Source organism: Podarcis melisellensis, assembly GCF_964234715.1.
Source record: "Podarcis melisellensis genome assembly, chromosome: 3".
NCBI classification, from domain to species: domain Eukaryota; kingdom Metazoa; phylum Chordata; class Lepidosauria; order Squamata; family Lacertidae; genus Podarcis; species Podarcis melisellensis.
This window is the reverse complement of record NC_138530.1, coordinates 80748881-80767197: the sequence shown is the minus strand read 5'-3', so window position 1 is coordinate 80767197 and position 18317 is coordinate 80748881. Positions and strand designations below refer to the sequence as shown.

Below are 18317 nucleotides of genomic sequence, written 5' to 3'. Positions count from 1 at the left end.
CGGAGGTGCCACCATGGTTTGGCTACTGGATGGTGTCTGTAATTTATCTGTGGAGAGGGTCTGGGTTTGGGTCTGGTGTGGTTGATTGGTGATAGCGTTCTGTGTGCCTCTGGATCTGGTGTCAGTTTTTGTGGGGAGGGCTAATTTCCAGATGTCTGGCAAGCAGGATGTGTCGTCACGCTTGTTCATGTTGTGAGGGTGTTTCTCTATCTCGATGGCTTCCATGATTATTCTCTTGTGGTGATGTTCCATGTTAAAGAGCAATTTGGAATCTGCAAAATTAATTTCGTGTCCTGTTTCTTTCATGTGTTGGAAAAGAGAGGAAGTTTTTTCTTCTTTTTTGACGGCATTCTTGTGTTCTGCGATACGTGCATTTATTCGTCTGTTTGTTTGTCCAATGTACGTGGCTGGGCAGACTTTGCAGGGTATTTCATAGACCCCTTGGTTTTCCAACTGGATTTTATCCTTGGGGTTTCTGGATTTTATCCTTGGGGTTTAGCAACTAATCCACACCTAATGACCCACCTAAGTGGTACTCAGGATGTCACTCAAGAAATCACTCAAGATATCCCTCAAGTAATTAAGGAACAAAAGAAGAAAAGGCACACTAGCCTGGGAACTTCCTCTCTGCCCAGAACATTGGAGGCTATACACCACACCCCCTCAACAGTATTTATAGGAACTCAAACACTGAGATCCTGCTCTGTTTCAGTAACAAGAAGCCGAAAGCACCAGCCTGAAGATGACGAGTGAGACCTCGTCGAAACGTCGCCTAGACACCCCAACTTTTACACGGGAAGACACCCGAGGACACCAAAACCTGCATTCCTGTACCCGTGAAAATCTACGAAAGCAAATATCTCACCTCTACGGGGAGGAAACCTTCCAGCTGACAAGAACCTACGAGAAACTAGAAGTCCGAAGAGCCACCATCTTATGTGATCTCTTGTTCCTACGCAACTGCCGAGACAACAACTTAATTCCCACATGCTTCCAACTTAAATTCCATTCTAAAACCCCAGCTACCGAAAGGATCCTGAAACGAACTGAACTATCCCTAATCAGAAACGAACTACACAAGAAAAGATACCTACTAAACCAAACCAACAAAGATCTGCTCACTCTTCACCTCAAACTCTGTAACAAAATCCACCCTGCACTCTGGGACAAATGCAAACAACTAGCCGTCTGGAGAGCTGAAACGGAGACCTCACATAAGACAGACACACACACCAACAAACTCCACAAACTAGAGAAACGCCAGAAGCCCAGCCACCCTCCACAACAACCCATGAAACAAACAGTACATAACATATCAGACAGGATCCTCACCACAACTGAAACCAAAGTACTCTCCAAAGGTTTCAACTTTGCAGTCGCCCCGAGACGCATCCCCACGGAAAACATCATATGCGGAGTCGAAGCTAGCCTAACCAAAATCAACCCAGATGAAGCCAATAAAATCAGACTTGAAGTCACCAACATCCTCTGCTCCAGCAAACCACCCAGAAGCAATTTACACAAAGAAGAACAGAAAGCACTCACCAACCTGAGGAAAGACAACAACATAATCATTCTCCCAGCAGACAAAGGTAATGCCACTGTTGTGATGAACACATCGGACTACCAAGCAAAACTATCAAACCTACTCCAAGATCCTACCTACCAACCTATAAAAACAGATCCCACCACCTATCTGAAAAAACCACCAAATCCAAAATAAAAGCCTCTCCTATCAGTGAAGAAATCCAGCTAAGAATCATCCCCAGAGAAAAATCATCCAGATGCCCCAAACTCTACGGCCTCCCCAAGATACACAAAGAAGGAACACCACTCAGACCAATAGTCAGCTCCATAGGCTCACCTCTACAAAATCTCGCTAAATTTCTCGCCAAGCAACTTCAGCCCTATGCAGAATCCATCTCTTCACACGTTCCAAACTCCTTCCAGTTCATAGAAACAATAAAGAAGCAAAACCTACATCCTAATGACCTACTTGTGAGCTTCGATGTTGTATCTCTCTTCACACAAGTACCCATTAATGAAGCCTTGACAGCCATTCAAAACAAATACAATCCCCCCGAATACATCTTGGACCTGACCAACCACTGCCTAACCAACACGTACTTCATCCACAATGGACAAAGATACAAACAGATAGAAGGAGCACCTATGGGATCACCCCTCTCACCGGTCATCGCAAACCTGTACATGGAACACTTTGAAACCAATGCTTTAGACAAGTCAGAACACAAACCCAAACTTTGGCTCAGATATGTTGACGACACCTTTGTAATTTGGCCACACGGGAAGGAAAAACTGGATAGCTTCCTCACACATCTCAACAGCCTACACCCCAAAATACAATTCACTATGGAAATAGAAGCCAACAACCAACTTCCCTTCCTTGACGTCCTAATCTACAAAAAACCTGATGGCTCCCTAGGACACACTATCTACCGGAAAAAAACACACACCAACCGCTACTTACATGCACAATCACACCACCACCCTGCACAAATAAACTCCGTAGCCAAGACTCTCATCTCCAGAACCAAACGCCTGGCTGACAAAGACCACTTGACAACTGAGTTACAGAATCTCTCAAATGTGTTAATTGCCAATGGATACCAGCAAAACAGGGTTACGAAGCTAATCCAAAAAGAAACACCCCCCAAAAACCAAGACACAGAAGAAAACAATGGCATGGCCCTCCTTCCTTATATCAAGGGCACTACAGATAAAATTAGCAAAATCCTCCATAAACACAATATCAAAACAGCCTTTTGCACCAACCAAAAAATAGCCAATATCCTCAGAAACCCCAAGGATAAAATCCAGTTGGAAAACCAAGGGGTCTATGAAATACCCTGCAAAGTCTGCCCAGCCACGTACATTGGACAAACAAACAGACGAATAAATGCACGTATCGCAGAACACAAGAATGCCGTCAAAAAAGAAGAAAAAACTTCCTCTCTTTTCCAACACATGAAAGAAACAGGACACGAAATTAATTTTGCAGATTCCAAATTGCTCTTTAACATGGAACATCACCACAAGAGAATAATCATGGAAGCCATCGAGATAGAGAAACACCCTCACAACATGAACAAGCGTGACGACACATCCCGCTTGCCAGACATCTGGAAATTAGCCCTCCCCACAAAAACTGACACCAGATCCAGAGGCACACAGAACGCCATCACCAATCAACCACACCAGACCCAAACCCAGACCCTCTCCACAGATAAATTACAGACACCATCCAGTAGCCAAACCATGGTGGCACCTCCGGATGCTGCACCCCCCTGCAATCCCTACACAGATCTGGCTGACACAGGCCACAAAACCACAGCTCGCCCCTATACACGAAGCCAAGCCAGAGCACAACTAAGTGCAGTACAGCCATCTTCTCAGAAAAACTCTTCACAAAGTTCAAGAGGTCAAGACACAAAGACTTTAGCAACTAATCCACACCTAATGACCCACCTAAGTGGTACTCAGGATATCACTCAAGAAATCACTCAAGATATCCCTCAAGTAATTAAGGAACAAAAGAAGAAAAGGCACACTAGCCTGGGAACTTCCTCTCTGCCCAGAACATTGGAGGCTATACACCACACCCCCTCAACAGTATTTATAGGAACTCAAACACTGAGATCCTGCTCTGTTCCAGTAACAAGAAGCCGAAAGCACCAGCCTGAAGATGACGAGTGAGACCTCGTCGAAACGTCGCCTAGACACCCCAACTTTTACACGGGAAGACACCCGAGGACACCAAAACCTGCATTCCTGTACCCGTGAAAATCTACGAAAGCAAATATATATATATATATATATGCTGAAATGTAGAGTGCCTCCTGTTCAGAGTTTCAGTCATTCAACCAGGCCCTTTTCCAGGATATTACCGGTACATTTCACTCCTCCAGTTTTCATACACACACATACACACACATGCTCAGGCCTCCAACAGCCAGCCACCATCCTGTGGTCATAATGGATGCTCAGTCCTTTTAGGGCATTCTTGGGTTTTCTTCTCCTTCAGGTGTTTTTCCCAAAATATTTTTGTACTTTTGTAAACCTGTGACTTCCTCCAAGCCTTCAAATACCCTCCCTCTTGCACAAAGATCATGTCATTTTAGCTACATGAGCATCTGCACTCATACGAAGTTCTAAGTCCACGATTAGTATATAGGAATCTAAAAGGAATTTTGCAAGAATCATATATTCACATAGAAAACACACAACATCTCCTCTGGAGTTCCTTTGCACTGATGTCAAAAATTGTGTGGTGGTGGTGGTGGTAGTAAATCACCCCAGCTATTTCCAACCATTTTTATATAGAAGTTTAAGTAGGATCCACTAGTGCTGTTCACCTGCTCCATAATATTGAGGTACACATAAAATGTGTGCCAGTATCAGTTGATTATGCCATGGAGACAATCACGTTTTATTGGCATATCAAGAGAGGCAAGTTCAAGAAGGTCATTCTATCAGGTGTAGGAATATGCTTGGTTTTCCTCAGGCAGAATATCTGCCGCTATGCAAAAGATTATAGAGGCAAAGGTTTTACTCACTTCAGAAAGAAATGCTCACTCATACGTTATTCAAACTGATCTTGCCCATCATCAACACTTTCCCCAAAGAAGTCCAAAAGAAACTCTATAGGTTTCTTTCCTCCTGACTTTTCTCAGCAAAAGTTTTTCTATATAATTTCCAGTTACATAAACAGAGCAGCAGAAGCATTTTACCTAATGGCAACATGACAATTTCTCTGGAAGGGAACATAGCTCAACTTGTAGGTTTAACTACTATCCACAAGCTAGCTGCCCTTAAGTGTGTACTTGAGTGAACAAAAATAACCTACAACCCAGGAACTGGTGGATACGTGGTTGCTTTCGACTTCCATTTTATATCATAAAAATAATCACAACTCTTCATCTCAAGGTCATGGGTTCGAGCCCCACATTGGGCAAAAGATTCCTGCAGTGCAGGGGCTGGACTTGTGGGAAGGATCTTCTTGCAAGCCTGAGGGGCAGCTGGGCTTTGCTGATGCTACAAAGCGGTGGTGGCTGCATTACCCCATGTGTCAGCTGTTAGGCAGGGGGGGCTAAGCATAAGAGGAAAGTTGCCTGTACTCCTAAGAAGCTGCTATACTACTACTTTTTAGACTATTAGCAGGATATACCTTTGAGCATGAATTACCAGCAAGTATTTGCTTATACAACAAAAACTTGGCTTATATTTCTCAATACTGACAAGACTGTATTTTAGGTTAGCTGACATCCCCCTCCCCCCTTCGTACCACTGAAATTAGGAAGTATAGCTTTCTGCGAGACCAGCATCAATTTATAGACACAAAGGATATGTTGTTTGACAGGTGCACACTAACACTTTGGTGGTACAACTGGCTTTAATCTCCTTTAAACAAATCATGTAGAACGTTAATTGGAACAAAATCAGTTATTTGTGTTTGAAATATACCCAGGTTGTACTATGAAAGCTCGTTCACTGTGACAGAGAGTCCGTGAGATTTCTGGTTTGTAACCAGAGAACTGTGTATTTTTAAAAATCATGTCATTACTGACAATCAAGATGCTGAAACCAACAGCTGTGGGAACTCTATATAGTAGACCACACACAGAAACAGAGGTAGTGCATTGTATACTGGGAGGGAAATAGTTTGTACTGTTGAACTTGTGCGTTATGAGAAATTTTAAGGCTACTGACCTGTTGAGGTATCATGTAATACCTACCTAGTGATTATCAATGGGAGCATTCACATTGAAAGATGCTTTCAAAGTAAAAACAGAATTGACAAAATACAAAGCTCTCAGTGAATATTTCCAGGGTGAGGAGGCCATAGTCAGGTATTGATATAGTTCTCTCACAAAACATAGAAATTTAAAATGTGGTTCATAAATAGTCCAAGACACAATGGGGGGGATCTTAAAATAAAGCATCTTATACCTTTCACTCAAAACTTGGAACACAAAATCTGCCTCATAATACTGGCTAGCACTTGGCAGAAAACAAGGAAAAAGCTATACATGGGGAAATGAAGGACTGTGGGAGTCCCTTGTTCACACACCAGGCTCAGAATATGGTATTGGGAGAAAGATGGATTTGCAGTAGTCAGAAATGCATTCATGCTTGCAGAAATCAAGCTGTGATTGCTAGTAAACTATAGAAGCACCTTACAACAGGATACACAAAAATATACAGCCAGGAGATAAAGTTAAATATTCTAACAGTACACAGTCACAGTTATTAGAGTACAGCCAAATATTGGGACAAGTTCAGTACTACTGGTCTGGCTCTTGATAGAGATGAAATTAAATACCTGTATCTTTCTTTAGTCAAAGAAATGCATGTATATTAACATCTAGAAAAATTAAAATACAAGAAAGCTGCTTCTGATCTTACATTTCCTTGCTTAACAACACGAGAAAGGAGCTGAAAAGAACACATGTGAAAGTGTCCTGCCAAACTCCCCCACACAAACCTTTAAGATGCAACTGCTATCAGTATATTTTATGTTAAAGGCATCATTATTCACTGGGTAGTGTACAGCAGTGATTATGGTCCCCTTCTTGCAGGTTTACAACTTAAAAAGAAAAAGAAAGCTAAAGGAAATCACAGAACAATAATGTTAGATGCACTCCTATGAGGATCTTTTATAGTGTTAAAATAAAGCTACGTATGCAAACCACATTGTGAACAAAACAAAGTTTGTCTTTGATGTATTTACTGCATGTTTCATATCTAAGAATTCACTGCCATTCAAGAACATAAAATAAATAGTATATCAAAAAACATTGGATGGAAAGAATCTAGTGCAGAAGTCTGCGTCTATAATTTTGTCTAGCAGCTTTGGAGAGACAAGTCAGGAAGCTACAAATCTAACATCCTGTAAGGATATTTAATTAAGTTAAGTGTTACGCCTACATCTTTAAACCATTTGAGAGGAAGAACTATTGAATACCTGTGGCAGGGAAGAAACTTAAGAGACACAACAGAGGCCTGTTTTCCCTCTTATATGTACAACACACTAAAATATTAGAGAGAATGGGATGCATGTGAACACGTTCCATATTCCTTTATGACCCAATTTTAGTGGTTACGCATCTTATTTTGTATAGGACAGTCCTCTTTTTTATCTTTAAACCAGACTGCCCATTCAAGTAAGAAGAGCCCTGAACTTGCCCAACAACAGTTAGGACCCCCACTCTCTGTTAGGCTACTTGGAATACCTTCTGGTGTGGGTCCCAAGGTGTCTGATCAGTGACAGTGTCAGGTGAACAGAAGCTTGGAGCAGGCTTCCCATTCCCTGTAATGGCCTGTCACAGTGGTGACATGCAGACCAGGAACGAAGTGAAGACAGCAGGACTTTGCTGTTCCTGCATGGAGACAGATTGTGTCCCATAAATGAAATGGTAGTGGGGGGTGGGCCTGCTTCCCTAGCAGATTTCATTTCATTAGATCACAACTGCATTTGTGCCAGACTGAGTACAGCAAAATTGTAAAGAATTACAAATATTTTATGACCTGGCCTAAATGGGTTAAAAAAAAAAAAAGCTTAACAAGCAAGGGAATGTAACTGAAATCTAGTGTAACATTACACCTCTTGTCATTTGTTGGGTTTGGAAAATTTGGCTCAAAACACAACACATATGTAGTTTTCAAAACTGTAATTATTGCATACCGGTAGATGGGGGAAAATACCTAAGTTTATTGTTGATTTGTGATATAATCATTTTTTAATGAAACACAGGGAAAGCAGGAATTATCTCAATATCAGATAAGTTACCAATGCAAAAATCTATAAAGAGTTGTGGATCTGCTGGGATACTAATACCAGAAATACCACAGCAATCCCCAAGTTAGAGGCTTTCTAATGACATAACTATGCTATTCTGTAATTTTTATACTATATTTTACACTATTTTCCTGAAACACTAATACAGAAAGGAAATGGCTTATGTTTCCATTTTAGTAAGATGGGGTCCCCCCCTTCAAATAAGACTTAAAGAAAAATCTAGACGACCTATTATGCCCATTTGGTAACATCAATTTACTCTATTCGGAGGTAATTAAATAATGCTGAGGAGGGACTTCAGTTTTATTATACAGTACTGGTTTATGGGATGGACAGTTAAAACAGGTTCGTGAGAAGGGGGGAATGATATTTAAAAAATAATATGGGCATGAGGCAAAAGCTGGAAATAAATTCTATTATGTCAAAAGCCCTCAATAAAGCTAAATGCTCAAAAACATGCTAGTAACTAACCTATATTTTCAGTTAAACACTACATATGCAGCTTCATTCACATTTTGAACAACATAACACACCATACTTGATTATATAAAAACTCAGTGTACAACTGTACACAATAGACAGATTTGCACAGCATGATGCTGACCTGACCTAATTCGCAGGGCTATTATGAGGATAAAATGGAGATGGAGAAGAATCATGTACACCACCTTGAGCTCCTTGGAGGAGAGATGGGATATAAAAGTAATAATAAATAATAACAATCCTAGTTAAGCACAGGAGGTAGCCCTGGGAAAGGAAAAGTCCACTGGCCTCTTAGAAATATACAATCATGCTCTACTCTGATGACCTCAGATATCTGAGTACTTGCTCCACAGCAGTCATTTCCTTGGAGCAGACAGCAGTGCTATTTTACAAGAAAAAAGAGGTGCCAAAACTCACCATGAACGCCTCCCTTGTTCTCTTATAATGGCAATGGCACCCATCTGAGAGCTGCCAGAACCAAGTTCCAGCTGGGGGAAAAAAGCACTGGCAGAAAGCACAGCCTTTTGCAATCCTCTCACTATCAGGACTGGCATGGGAGTTTAGCCTGAAATATGTTGTCTCTGTGCAAATCAACATAATGGTGGAGATATAGTGGCTGTGGGTAGTTTAACATCATAAGGTTCAATGGAAGATATTTTACTCAAAGAAGGAGACAAATGAGAGCCGGTGACTTCAAAAAGAGGATGAGAAAAGCACTAGCTATTTCACACCACATCTAGATCCTGATCATGGGGTGGAAATCTGACTGTCTCCAAGGTCCTATCCAATTCTGGATCAGATGGACCAGGAAAGTGCTTCCTCCTAGGCTTCCTGCTCCTTCCAAGGCCAATAATGCACAGAATGTTGGGAGCCTGCCACTTCCAGAAACACAAGCTCGCAGAGCTGGCCTGGATCTCGGCACTCCTTTCCCTTGATCAGTGATGTGGGGCAGAAAGGTGTTCTTAACCAAAATATTTTTCAGTGCTGGAAAGTGCCTGCTCCATGTGGCACTTTTTTTCTTCTCAAAGAAGCATAAAATGTTCCAAAGCCCTGCCCTCATTCACCCAACTATCAAATTATTGCTATCACAGCATTTAAAACAATAATACATATTTATCCAGGACAATATAGTGCAAATTATGCAAATTATTTTAACACAATAATATCACACACATCACTGGAATTCAACTGATTCAGGTTACCAATCAGAGAGTCAAAAATGAAAGGGTGCTTTGTAGGGTTGTTTCCCTCATATTTCTAGCATTAATACAACAATTATAAAACCCTGATTAGAATAAGGAATTACAATTACGATTAGTATTATGAATTCACTTATTTTCAGAAGTGATTATAAACTTATAAACAGCAGCAGATCTTTCCCTTTAAGATGAAGTCTAAAAATATTGACTTCTGAGCATTTTACGCATTGTGTTGCTCAAACATTTCAGTAGTGGAGTTTATAGCCCCTTAAAAGAGAACCAAGGGAATCACTGTAAACAGTGATACTGTATAAATATACTATGAGAAAACTCTGATAAAATGAAAGAAAGAAAAAACTTGGCTACCAACACAACTGGAAGGAAAATAAATGTGAACTGCAGAGGCTGCCTGATGTTGCCAAGGGCAATAATAGCATCTTAAAGTGATTTTAAGAGTTCTCCTTTCAACATTTTTACAGAAAAATAAATTACAAAAATCAGACCTTTGTAATTTTTATTTTGAAACTGTAATCCACCCTTGTCATTAACAGTGCTAACATTTTTCAAATTATCAAATCAATGTTGGATATTTTATTTTACCTTTTATTAACATACAATATTGGTCCTTCAACAAGTCTAGTTCAATTAGGCAATGTTTAAAAAAAATAGGAATGATTAAAACACTGAAGTACCAGTTTATTTTTGTAGTGCAATACAAATTACAGTTTACCTATGCTAAAAGTACACTTAATGTAGTTTGAATTATCCTAATGATTCCAGTTTTGGATTACACTCAACTATGCTGTGGCGGGGGGAGCAGAAACCAGCCAAAAGGAAGAAAGATACAATTACTTGTATGTGAAGGATAGCCTTACATACCTTGGCCTCCGAAATGCTATACCATATTGTTGGCATGCCAGACCCACAGTGGGAGTATAAACAATAGGCATAAATCTTTCAATATCAGAAGTCAGCACTTTATAGAATAGTTTTTCATTTCGATCCTGAAGGCTCATCAGCAGAATATATCTGTGAAAAATGAATTATATAATTATACAGTCATCTAGATGTAGACCAAAAGTGAATTAGATATACATAGGTATTTTTTCAATTAAAGCTATTTTTCATCTCTGAAAGGATGTCTCTTTCAAGTTCAAGGCACATAAACTATACCATATCACCACCAGACTTGAAATGAAAAAAACACATATTGAAATAAAAGCCTCAAGAAATGTGACATTATGTGGCATAACAATTTTATTATTTTTATTATCTTTAATTTATTCCCCTTACAGTATATCTTTGGTGACAGAAAATAAATAATAACACTAGTTTGAATGCAAATTGTTACACAATTATATACTCTAATAAACCAAGGGTGGCTCACCAGTAGTTTGGAAAGTGGTTTGGCCTTCCAAACGTTGCTGGAATCCCAGCTCCCATCATCCTTGACCCCTAGCCATGTTGGCTGGAGCTGGTAGCAGTTGCAGTCCCACAATATATGGAAGGCCACAGGTTAGCCACCCCTGGAAACTATAATTTGTCTGTGTCTACTGCTCTGTTAAGTTTGAGAAGGTTGCTATGATGATTCTGCTACCTCTTTTTTTACCTCCCCCTCCCCCAACTAATACTTAAGTCCATTCAGTTTCAAACAGAAATGCTTTGGAGAAAAAGAGACAATAAAAAATGGTTCCAAAGATCCCAGTGCACACACAAGCACTTTTCAGTAGTCATAATGGAGCTTCTGCTTACCCTGACCTCCTCCCCTCCCCCACCATACATCACCATCAGATCTTCAGGCTGCTGGAGAAGTTGCTCCAAAAGGTCCTGAGACTTTCTGAAGCAACCTGTTAGCAGTACTTGGCAGCTGTGACCTAAAGGAAGGTCCTCTAAAGCTTCTTTTTCATTTGCTTTATTCATTGATTACATTTTCTCCCACCTTTCTCCAAGAGAATTTAAGATGACGAGTACACAGGCTTCTCATGTGGTCCCCCATCAGAAAATGATCAGACCCAAACCCATTTATGTTCAACAAGGATGCTGCTTGTATTTCTGTGCCTTTCATATCATATCCACTGCAAATGCAGAAGCCCATTTGGACACTGGCCAGACATGTCAGATAATAAAGGTATATAATTGCAGTGTAAAATTTCCATTATAAACATTTTATCCATCAAATGGGAAAATAACTAACATTTTGCACATTCATTTTTTCCTAGGTATTTTCAGAATTGTTTGCCAGACGTGCATTATTTCATGTCCAATGAATACTTTTCCCTCCCCTCCATCTCTGTCTTAGACACATTTGAAATCCAGGAGGGTTTCCCTCTCTAAAGCAACCAAGTTAATAATCTTTCATTCTGAACGATATATAGTTTTTCTGGATGAACCTTTTGGACACACCATTTCATTTCTATAGGAAAATGACAGGTGGAGAATGTATTATGCATAACCTAATGCAGACTATGCCAGACAGTTCAGGCATGCATAGCAGCCAGAGGAGAGGGCTGAAACACAGTCTTTTTCTGAACAGTTGCCCACTTTCGTTTTATTTCTTCATTTTCCAAAACCAGCTGCTTCTATTTAAACCCCTAATAATATTTCATTCTCCTATGCATTTCTTTAGGAAAAAAACTGGGACTGCAGATCCTGCAAAAGTGATCTTTTCAGCAAAGTATGTGGAAAAGACTAGTGGAATTCTTTTTTCTTGTCTGCTTGCTTTTTTAGGGAATACCCTTTAAAAATATAAATGCAAGAAAAGTTTGGATTTTTGTCCCATATCTCATCTGCCACCAAATAAAAAATAAGCAAGCAACTACAGAAATAAAGTGACATCCAACACAATGTTAGCACAAGAAGGTTGAGACTTGAAGTTGTTGTGCCCAGCTTAACTGCCACCAAATATAATTATACGAGTTGTGCCAAGTGGTCGTGCAACATCTTTCACAAGCACAAAACTCCCACTGGATTTGGTTGGTTCACTAAACCAAAAATTCCCATTTATGAAACCACTGTTGAACAAGCAGGCTGCCACAAGTGGATATAATCCTTCATGTTAAGAACAGAAGCAAACCTGACTCTTAATTTAAATGGTTCCGTACTGGTGCTGTGCATATATCATAAAGACCCTCTACTAGTAAAGCTGATGCGCTGCATGGAGAAAAAGAGGAGGGGTCAGGCCTCTCCTACTCCCAGTGGGTGGGTGGGGGTATGAAGGAACTTGTGGGAAACATCATCCCCTTCAAAACCACAGGAACCAATAGTTACATATGCATGTTACTCCAAAACTCCTACCAAATGATGGCAGCAGAGAGCAGTGAGCAGCTTAATGCAAAACTGGTGTAGCCTGTCAATTAAGCTAAAGGGAAACAGCTTCACATAGAATTGAGCACAGAGTAAATAAGATGCACTTCCATATCCATTGTGGATGCTATATCTGCACTGCAGTACATACAATGAAATGTGCCCTTGTATGTGTGACAAAGAGTGTATTCCACTGAAAACACTGCAGTGCAGACAGACACTGGAGTGTGCATCAGGATGTACCCTTTACAGGCATGTCAAAGATTTTACATGCCTATATTTCTTACATTTATACTAGCAATATTAAAAACACCTCCAAACAAGCCAATACATGCTTTTTTATTCCATAATTAAGCATTTCACACATATTTTTCAAATGGTGCTTTAATTTTTTAGTGCAAACACCAGTTCTGTCAACCCCTCAACAAAATTATCAATGTTTAGACATAAATTACAATATAATTGGCTACAAATCAGGGTGAGCGGCTGTTTGTGCACATACAATTCCATGCTCAGAGTAGTGTTCTTGTTCAGAAAGAGGTGCTCAGCACACTCTGGAAAATGCCCAAGCATGCAGTGCTTCTCTCTGTTCCTATCATGTTGCTCTTTTCAACCTCCTCAAACAGTCCATTGTGCTGAAGAATTGCATAATTATCAAGTTAACATGAGGACACTGGCCACTGTGATTTGTAAATCAAATGTCTGTATATGTAGATCACACTGTCAACCACCTGGTAATTATGGCAGCATAAATCATTGTTTAAGTCACGGGTCGGCAACCCAAGGTCTGTGGGCCGGATGCGGCCCAATCGCCTTCTCAATCCGGCCCATGGACAGTCCGGGAATCAGTGTGTTTTTACATGAGTAGAATGTGTCATTTTATTTAAAATGCATCTCTGAGTTATTTGTGGGCCATAGGAACTCGTTCATTCCCCCCCCCCACCAAAATATAGTCCAAAATATAGAAAAAGGTTGCTGACCCCTGGTTTAAGTTCTTTTGTGTGAGCTCAGGTGTTGAGATGAACACCCAATAAATTGTATCAATCCTTGTTTAGCTATGCTGACCAAAGAGAGGCTGTTTTTGTAAATGTGCAGAAAGTGAAGACCTCTTTAATTTATCTTGCATTATATTTGTACAAACTATAAACAAAGGGTGTCATCTCTCAGTTGCACATGAGGCCAATATGGATAACAGAAGTATGAAGAAATTTACCGTATTGGCCCAAATATACGTCACACCTGAATATAAGCTGTACATTTAAACCTTAGGGAGGGGGGAGTCAATACCCAAATATAAGCCGCCCCCTTCCTCACTCTCTCCCTTTCTGGCCTTGGTACTACGCTGCTTTGCCGTGTTCCTGGAGCTGTTTGCCCCGCGCTCCTGGCTGCATACTGGGCGGGGAGGGGGGCTGCACTGTGTTGCCAGCAGGCTTTCCACCTTCCTCACTCTCTCCGTTCCTGGCCTTGGGGGAGATGACAGGGGACTACGCCACACTCCTGGCACTTTTTGCTCCAAGCTCCTGGCTACATACTGGATAATTTTTATATGGTTGCAAATATAAGCCACACTTTAACTTTTCATGGTTGAAATTTTTTTGGGGGGGGAAAGTGCAGCTTATATTCAGGCCAATACGGTATAACTGGTTGAATGTCAGCATTTGTCATATTTTCCCTAAAAGCACTTTTAAAAAACAAATATCTGATTCCCTTAAAAATGATTCAAGACTTTACCTGTCCAGGTCAGATGCTTGTCTTTCAAAGTTTCTAAGAACCCTTAAAACTTGAATTTCTTGACTAAGAAAACAAGGAGGTAGCAGTCCATGAATATTCAGCTGTTGTCTCTCTTGCAGGGTGAAAGCCAGACCCTTTACAGAGAGGAGAAAAGTGTTTATTGAAAAGAAGATACATTTAAAATACAATGATAGTTTGTTAGAGAGAACCACAATACACAACATACATGCATCTCTATATACGCCCAAGTTTTAAAAATCTGAAGCCAACAAATTTTTAAATATTATTAAACTTGCTTCATGATATGAGCTTATAATACATCCTTTCAAAAGTACCTATATTTCCCCCCTTAACACTGTATAAAAATGTTTCCTCCAAACTTATAGAAATGGATCCTTTTTGCAGTTTAAATGTGTCCAGATAATATAATGAAACTCTAAGATATAAAAGATCTATTATAAAACACAGCTGACACCTACCTGTAAAGATTTTACCCTTTCTATTGTAAAGCAGGTACATATGTTGTATGCCAGACAGAAACTGTCAAGGTACCATGGAAAAGTGCATACAATCCTACCCTGCTTTCACTACATAAAGCTGCAATACCTATGCATAATTGACCTGCTGCACGGATGCTGCTTGTCAGGCTCTAATTCAGAACTGAATACACTCACATACATCATTCACAATGTTTCCAGAGCACAAGAAATAATGGAATATAGATAGTTACATTTGTTTTCCAAAACAATGTATGATAGAATCTGAGTTACAAAAAGGGATTTTTGCCCAGTGAGATGGAACACTGCAAATTTTACTTTTAAAAATACTGTAGTCTCTATGGGCAGGTGATTACTAATGACTCCTGTTTATTGAGGAGTCATACTGATTTCCTTTCACAAAGCTTGTGCAGAGAATAGATTACTGCCAGTTTTATTGGCCATTCATTTTGATTTGTTTGTTTGGATGTTATACGACAAAGATCATTTATCCTGCATTTATTCTGATTTCCTTGCAGGACGTTCACATGTGTTCCTGTTAGTCATTCATTCATCTCACCATTTTCAATGTATTTTTCCATCACTTTTCTGAACTACAAGAATTTTGAGAACCCCTGATCAAATTGTAAGCATACAGTTTCTCCCTCCCTCTTTTTATTCCTTTGGAGAAGATTAGGCTGCTGCAGAGATCCACTTTAGCTATGGTTGCACAAATCTTTTGCATGTTGTAACATGTAAGATGAAGACCAATATTCTCAAAAACATTTTTTTTAAATCCTAGTTTTAGAATAAACTACTGGCTTAAGGTTGCTGTAGCAAGACAATTGAGAAAAACATTCATATTAATACAAAACATCTGGAATATCAAAATAGTTTTCTTATCTTTTATTTCATGTTTTTTTCAAGCATCCCAAAGATGACCAAATATTGAAAATGGAAAGAATGTGAAAATTTCAGATATTAAAATTATTTAGCATAGTTTTAATAATAACATAATTTTTAAAACTCTTTTAGGAAATTATATTTTAACTCCTGGAGTATGACAGAGGTTCGCACCACAGGCAGCCAAATCATGTTATTAAAAAATATTCAGAGGTCTCAGAGGTGAACATATTTTCCACATATCACTGCAGTTCTTATGTCTAGTGTTCAATTATTTTAGTCAGCTCCAGACAGACTTTAAATCTACATACTGTACTGTATATGGAATGGGAGCACCTTATTACTTGGCCTGCACATTTTTTACTTTCACATCATCACATTTTTAATGAATATGGGGAACTTGAGATATACATTGCTTTTGCTTCTGAGACTCTGCATAAAAATGTATGTGTAAATAGTATGAATTTTCTTCTTACAAAGTTTGATGAATGCTTTACTACCTATTGAGAGATTATATGAACTTGGCTGCTTCCAGACTGTCACTGGAAATTAATATACCAGCAAATTTAGGCTGTGCAATTAAAGTGGATTTGATGCCCTTGTGCAACAAACCCGCTTTTTTAAAAAGTGGTAATAAGAAAACTGATAGGAAAGTGTGGAATAACAACAACATCAGGTGGCATTATATAGCCTCAGAGCAATGAAGAAATGTTATATAAACAGCAACATCACATAATCTACAAGCAAATAATGGGGACACAAGTCATGATAAATGCTCAATAAACAGCTTGTCTGGAACAGGACACATGAGAGGGAATCGGCAAAGGTTCAGTCCTAAAAAGCATTGCTCCATTCCCTTCATTCCCTTTCTCAATTTTTCCCAGAATGCCTCTAGGCCCTACATCGTCAGTGCATTCTGAGGGAAAGTAGTAAGTGGGTGACTGCAGTCTTGGCCAGTGCTTTGCAATACACCACAGCCATAGTAAAAATGAGCAAAAAAACCAAAACAAGAATCACAGCCCACCACCACCTCTGACAAACCTGGAAACTGAGCCACTAGGCTAATGCCAGTCAGTCAGTCAAGTTTACTGCTTATAGCCAAAGGCTGTTGCAATGTATACAATGTCATTCAATAAAATATATACTAGTTTGATACAAAAACATTCACATTGTCACTAGGGTAATGCAGAGAGCCCACCAGGTTGGTCCAGGGTTCCCTCAGAAGGCATCTTACTCAGGACCTCCTCAAACCAAGTTTTGGCCCTTCTAGAAACTAACTACTGTGCATAAATATGTAAAAACACAATTAAATATATCCCCACACTGCCTCATTTTTTTGCCATTTTAAAAGCATCATTTTAATACAGCAATGGTCAATAGGCACACTTTTATGAAAAAGACAATTATATTCTCTCTCTAATCTAGCATTTCTTCTCCAATTCTACTTCCCATAGACTGAAGTGCTCAACGTACGAGTGGGCACTGAACATTCCAAGCCACCTACATTGTACATAAATTAGATTTGGTCAGCAACTAAAGAAAACATATTTATGGAAGTCTTCTGGTAAACAAATACTACATATACAAATACAATTAAACTATTTAAAAGTGACTTGTGTAACATTCATATTTCACTAGAAACTTGCATCCATAAAATGTACAGAACCAACAACAGCATGACAACCTACATGGTTAAAGTGCTCTCCACAGTCACATATTCATCAATCTTTTATAAGACATGATTCCTGATTTAAGCATAAAGTAATATTCTGACACTGAAAATTATGGAAAATTTTAAAAAAATACAAATTATGGTTAAGATATAAAACAAGATAACTGGGCTGAAAGACAGAAATTCTACAACAACCTTTCCAAGAGCACAGCAGCAACTGAAGCAAAAGAGCATTTTACATATGAAACAAAAGAATAAATGGGTCGGATCTAGACTAAGTTAGCTGTCTGTCACTCCCACTGAAGTCTGTCGAACAAGTCACACCATGACTAACATGTCACATTTATATCAACAGTAGAAATTTATCGTTACAAATGTACAAAACTTTTTTGGAGTAGGGTCGGGTGGAGGAGAAATTCAAATAAAAACAATTCTGAATTTTTAAAAAGTGTACTTTTTGTGGAATTCTCTAAACACAGTAAGTTGGATCTAAATGTTTTGTTCTTTGAATGGAATGGAAGGCGTTTCTTTTTGCAGAAGCAAAGTTTTGCTCACAGAAAGCCTTTACAACACAGAGAAACCAAATCAGGTTCCTATATTTTTTACAAGATAGATTCAACTTTATATTTCATCCCTGAGTTTGAAGTTGTTGCAGAAGATGATGCTTAGTATCTGAACCACAAACCATTTATATTGCCTATAAAAGGGACCAACAGCCCAACCTGAGTCTT

The 18317-nt window shown here is 39.2% G+C and overlaps 2 protein-coding genes across 7 annotated transcripts in view; one reads left to right on the top strand and one right to left on the bottom strand.

The window, feature by feature from the left end:
• PRSS35 (serine protease 35) overlaps positions 1-18317 on the top strand; it is a 158208-nt gene that overhangs the window by 77761 nt on the left and 62130 nt on the right. The window lies entirely within an intron of this gene.
• ME1 (malic enzyme 1) overlaps positions 1-18317 on the bottom strand; it is a 118981-nt gene that overhangs the window by 81184 nt on the left and 19480 nt on the right. For both annotated transcript variants that reach the window (XM_081904887.1, XM_081904888.1), the window contains 2 exons: positions 14536-14669; positions 10381-10530 (listed from right to left, as the gene is read on the bottom strand). In XM_081904887.1, the coding sequence (XP_081761013.1) occupies positions 10381-10530; positions 14536-14669 (284 nt within the window). The remainder of the gene's footprint in view (positions 1-10380; positions 10531-14535; positions 14670-18317) is intronic.